Raw genomic sequence first — 5497 nt, forward strand, 5'->3', positions numbered from 1 at the left:
ATAAATACACTTTGTGTACAGCTGTCAGCCAATAAATCTGGCTGTAATTCAACAGTGATTTACCAGAAAAATATTGGATATTACCATTATATTTTTCAAGCCAAAATAATCTTATCGATTTTTAAATATGTTATTCTAAACTGAGCTATTCTTTTTATTGCCCGTAATTTGGTGCATGGTTCAGAGGGTAGCATTGGTAAAGGTCTAGAAATAGGGGAGGGGCAGAGGTAGGGGCTTAGGTTAACTTTGTCATATATAATTGGCTGATATAGATTATATTCATAGGGACACCACAACAATTCCCCTGTTATTATAAATCACGTGACTGCACAATCATAGAAATTAAAATCGACACACGTACACGCCTTAGAAATATAAGAAAAAAAAACAATGGATTAACTATGTTAAAATACAACTGCATACAGAGCACAAGGCACATGAAAGCAAAATATACATAAAATATATATTTTTGTAATGGAGTGCAATAACAAAAGGCAAATACCGGTAATAAAAAAATTAAATTGCAAACACATTGTATGCGATAGAAAAACAGACATATAGAAAGGCAGACAGACATACAAAGATGGAACGAGAAAGGGAATTACCTGTCAATTGACGTCTGAGGTGAGCTAATACTCATTTTCGCAATGGGTATCCCAAAATCCAGCGTGTCCCTTCCAAATTGAAGGAAATCGGAGCTATATATAAGAACTGTACAGGCTTTTCACTGCACCCTAATGCCACTACCATTTGTTAAAGGGACAGTCAAAACCATTTTGCATTGCCTTCCTATTTGGAAAAAAAACAAACAATGACTTCTTACACTTCAGTTTGAAAAAACTAAAATTAAATAAAAGCTTACAGTCTCTTGTTATAACTTCCTTGGCTAAACATTCCGCAGTGTTACAAAACAGAATATAGAACAAATAAAAAATAAAATATCCAATCCTGTTTAAACAGCTGTTATTGTGTTGACAAGGCAAAGTTTTAACCCCCGTCTTGGAAATTAGATTTTGCAGCCTTGTTCATTCTCCAAATCGGTCGAAGGCTCTATTCCCTCAGCGAGGGCCGACCGGCTTTAAAATAAATTATAATCAAAAATTGCTGATTAAAAAAAAAAAAATAGCAAAAATAAAACTGCAAAAAAAATGCTAAGGCATTTTTTTTTTAATCCGATCCTAGACGTGATCTCAAATATTAAAAAAAAACAACAATTTTTTCTGGGATGCACCGATTCAGTATAATAGAGCAATTTTTATGAATGAGATCCTCCAAGCTGATTATTTTCTGTGTCTTGCTCCACTGGGACTTGGCTGTTTTGTTTTTTTTTCTTGCTTTTAAAGCAGATCCAGCTTTGGTATATCCAAGAGGCCTGTTAGATCCCCAGGTTTTCCAGGAGCCCCCTGGCCCGTAGGCTGCATCCCTCTCTTCCTTGCACGCTTGTCTTTCCCCTTCCACATCCAGCAGGAAGGGAAATCCAAATCTGCGCTGTACAAAATAAACTGCAAAAGCAAAAAAAAAACTGCAAGGTACAAATTTGCAGCAGGGTGTGAGTGCAGTAGTGGTGCCTGAGATAGATAGGAGAAAATCAGTTATTTGCTGTCTCCCTCTGCCCCCTCCCTCTTTCCTTTCTTTTCCTCTTTTTTTTTTTCCTCTTTTTTCTTTCTTTGCCCTCCCCCCTTCTTCTGCATAAATACAGGCAGAAGCTGCAATAAACACAGACTGAGCTATGGAGCTCCCCTCCCCCAGGATTGCTAGGGGCTGGGCTGGGCAATGGCTGCAGAGCTCTCTCCCCTCCCCTCCCCTCCCCTCCTCTCTCTCTCTTTCCCTTCCTCCTCCTGATCTGCTCCAGTCATTGGGATAGGAGAGAGAGAGAGAGAGAGCTCAGTGCACAGGCTGTACAATGCACATGTGACATTTAAGACTTATGGACTTGCAGGGCTGCTGTGTTGTGGTGCACAACCGCTCACAACTTAGCATGCAATAGGGTAAAGCAGCCTATTTCTTTTAAATGGGCTTTCCACGCACAAATGACGCAGGTTTTATGTTATTTTTTTATTAATGCAGCGCACCACAACGCACAGATGGTTCGCATCTCTGCGTTTTGTTACACCAAAATGCACACGCGTTGGCGTGCATTAGGTTGCCCTTCAAAATGAATGCGTCACCGTGCATTGTAGTAATGGACGGTAAAACGTGCAGTCTCAGGCTTCGCAGCATTGACGTGCATTGGGCTGCCCTTCAAAATGAATGTGTTACCGTGCATTGTAGCAATGGGTGGTAAAACGTGCAGTCTCCGGCTTCGCTCACACCTAGGCGTGAACACTTTTTGAGCGTTCACGTGTGTTTGTTTTCCGTGCGTCCCCATTGATTTCAGTAGGTTCGTATACACGCAGAAAAGTAGTGCATGTAGCAAAATCTACAACATCTATTCTGCGTTTTTTTTTTCCTTCTACGTTCGTGCTCGTTTTATCGTGTGCAAACTCAAAGGCCTCATTCACACGTGAAAAAGCTGATTCGTACAGCTGCGTGCTGTGTGCACGGCCGTATGGGCAGCTCACGGGAAGGACAGGTGCTGCGTGTGATTAGTACGCAGCCCCTGTCCTTCTCTATGGGAGTATGCGGCTGTACACTGCCCTACGCTCACCCCAAGTGCAGGTCTGCGCTGGTGTCCCGGCTCGGACGCAGACAGGATCCATCCTGTCAGCGTACGAGTACGGACACCTGCACGGATGTGCAGGGCGGGTGAGCGTAGGGCAGCGTACAGCCGCATACTCCCATAGAGAATTACAGGGGCTGCGTACTAATCACACACAGCACCTGTCCTTACCGGGAGCTGCCCATACGGCCATGCACGCAGCACGCAGCTGTACGTATCAGCTTTTTCTCGTGTGAATGAGGCCAAAGGAAAACCACGTATCTTCCTGGCACCATAAGCGCGTTTCTTTTAATTTGTGCATTTCGCTAACACGCGTCAAAACGCAAATTTTTCTCGCTTGATGCGCATGAAGGAAACGCTCAGGTGCGAACAGAGCCTCAAGGAGAGCTGTACTCATTTACATCTAGGTGTTTTGTTGCTCAAAGCTCAGCGCGACAAAACGTTCATGAGAAGGAATCCCATTTATTACTATGGCCCCTGTTAATACCTATGCCTGCACTCACACCTGTGCAGTCCAGGAACCCGTACAAAAACGCACACTTTGGCAACAGTAGCGTTGTGGCAAAATGCGCAATGCACTTGCGTTGCCATTCATTTCTAATGGCACCCCAAACGTGGGCAGGAAGACGTGCGTTTTTACATGTTTGCACACATGAAAACTCCCACAAACATGGAAGGAAGAAAACGCAGAATGCGTGTCACAAAATCTGCTACTTGAGTTTTTTTGCTGCGTTTGTGGTGCGTTCATGCCCCATTGAACTGAATGGGGACGCGCGGCAAAAGCAGCGCACGAACATGATGCATGTTCACAAAATGTGCAGGTGTGAACGTGGGGTGAGTGTTTTGTTACACAATGTTTCCCACTGATGTCTATGGGACCAAAAAGTGCGGTAATCTGCCAAAAAGTAGCTTGTGCACTTTTTCCAGTGACATGCGTTTTTCAGCTTGCGAAAAAACGCTCAGGTTTGAAGAGGGGCCATAGAAATGAATGGGATTCCCTGTCTTCAGTGTTTTGTCTTGCTTAGCTTTGAGCAACAAAACACCTAGGTGTGGACGTAGACTTCTGACCTTTGCGGTCTATTCCACACGTTTTAGGGCCTATTCGCAATCGTTCATTTGCCTGCAGAAAAAACACATTAATTTTGCTGCATGAAAATGCATTTCAAGTACAAATACAATTCTTTCCTATGTGCCGGGTTCATATCTATAAGCTGCAGGTTAGAGTGTTTTTATAGTGAATTATAAGGGCTCATTCACACCTACGCATCAGCGTTACCGTGCACCCTACATGGCGAGCACATAGGTGGAAATGGGACCTTTATCTGCAGTGTTTTGCACATTGAGGTGCACTGCATTACAGTAGCCCGATATTTTTAAATTACAGGTCCATTGGCGCCTACTGTACTTGGGATTTGGGGTGCCGTTGTAAATGAATTGCATTGCAATGTGCATTTTACAGCGTGAAACAACAACGCATAGGTCTGAAGGGGCCATAACACATGATATGATGTCCATTACTGTGCCATTAATTTACAATGATGCCTCAATGCACCTGTACAGTAGCTGCCGATTCACCTGCAGTGCAGTGCATGACATAGTGGGAACTGCTTTGCCAAAAATGCTCAAGTGCGTTTTTTGTGTGCTGCCTGCATGTGTGTTAATGCCATGCATGGTGTGAAGGTGCCCTTAATTTGCTTCATACTTTTGCATGTGCAGAAAGTCATGTTAAAACCTATGTTTTAAATTGTGTCAGTCATCCTAATACATTGCAATGTGTTGTATATGTGTGTTGTAGTGCAATTCTAAATGGCAGCCCAGCACACATAAAAAGTATAAAACAGTGCACCTGCCCTTCTGTACCCCACTATGCACAGATGTAAATGCAGTGGGTGTTGTGGTGCGCCACATAACCCAAAAATGGGCTGCACTCATGTTTTCAGGTTTGTTAAGGACCCTTTCAAAGTGAATCAGCTGCCTTAATGCACCAAATGTCAACGTTAAAAAAACGTTAAAAAAAAGAAGCATGGCAAGGTTTGCCTTTGTCATATACAGTATCTCTATATTAGCAAACGGCTGGATTACGCATGCTCGGTCTTCCTGTTCCACAAAGCCTTTAGCCCCATTTTCTCACACAAACAGAATTGCCCCAGTGTTTCATTTCAAGACTTTTCAGGACAAGGTCTGAACACAGACACTCCAGTCAAAGTAAATAGTGGGCAAATGCAGCTTCACTTTTAGTACCTCCCCCCCCCCCTTCCCTTAAGGCAATAAGTTGCTTCTAGGATTAATACACCAATCTATATACCCGCGCTGCAGAATGTTGCAAGCGGACTCAAAGTAGAAGACAGTAGATGTATCGTAAATCTACGGAAAATACAAGATGAAAGGCTATCATCTTTCCTTTTAGTTCCCCCCCCCCCCCCCTTCCCTTAAGGCAATAAGTTGCTTCTAGGATTAATACACCAATCTATATACCCGGGCTGTAGAATGTTGCAAGCGGACTCAAAGTAGAAGACAGTAGATGTATCGTAAATCTACGGAAAATACAAGATGAAAGGCTCTCTGGTGAAGACAGAAATGGTGGCTACCAGCAAGCTTAATCAGTGAACGTAGCAAAGATTAGGGCAGGCAGCAGACAGTAGAGAAATCTGGTAATGTAGCAAATGTCATGGCAGGCAGGAAACAGAAGAGGAATCCAGTAAGGTAGCAAAGATCATGCCAGGCAGCAGACGTAAGAGTAATCCAGTAAGGTAGCAAAGGTGATGGCAGGCAGCAGACAGAAGAGGAATCCAGTAAAGTAGCAAAGATCATAGCAGGCAAAAGACAGTAGAGGAATCT

The 5497-nt window shown here is 43.4% G+C and overlaps 1 protein-coding gene across 6 annotated transcripts in view; it reads right to left on the minus strand.

The window, feature by feature from the left end:
• Positions 1–828, minus strand: part of ARHGEF11 (Rho guanine nucleotide exchange factor 11) — a 171906-nt gene extending 171078 nt beyond the window's left edge. For all 6 annotated transcript variants that reach the window (XM_018568290.1, XM_018568289.1, XM_018568286.1 and 3 more), the window contains exon 1: positions 606–828. In XM_018568290.1, the coding sequence (XP_018423792.1) occupies positions 606–640 (35 nt within the window). In that variant the 5' untranslated portion in view covers positions 641–828. The remainder of the gene's footprint in view (positions 1–605) is intronic.
• Between the last annotated feature and the right edge of the window lie 4669 nt (positions 829–5497).

Source organism: Nanorana parkeri, unplaced genomic scaffold (genome assembly GCF_000935625.1).
Source record: "Nanorana parkeri isolate BGI_ZX_2015 unplaced genomic scaffold, ASM93562v1 scaffold1167, whole genome shotgun sequence".
In the NCBI taxonomy this organism is placed as follows: Eukaryota; Metazoa; Chordata; class Amphibia; order Anura; family Dicroglossidae; genus Nanorana; species Nanorana parkeri.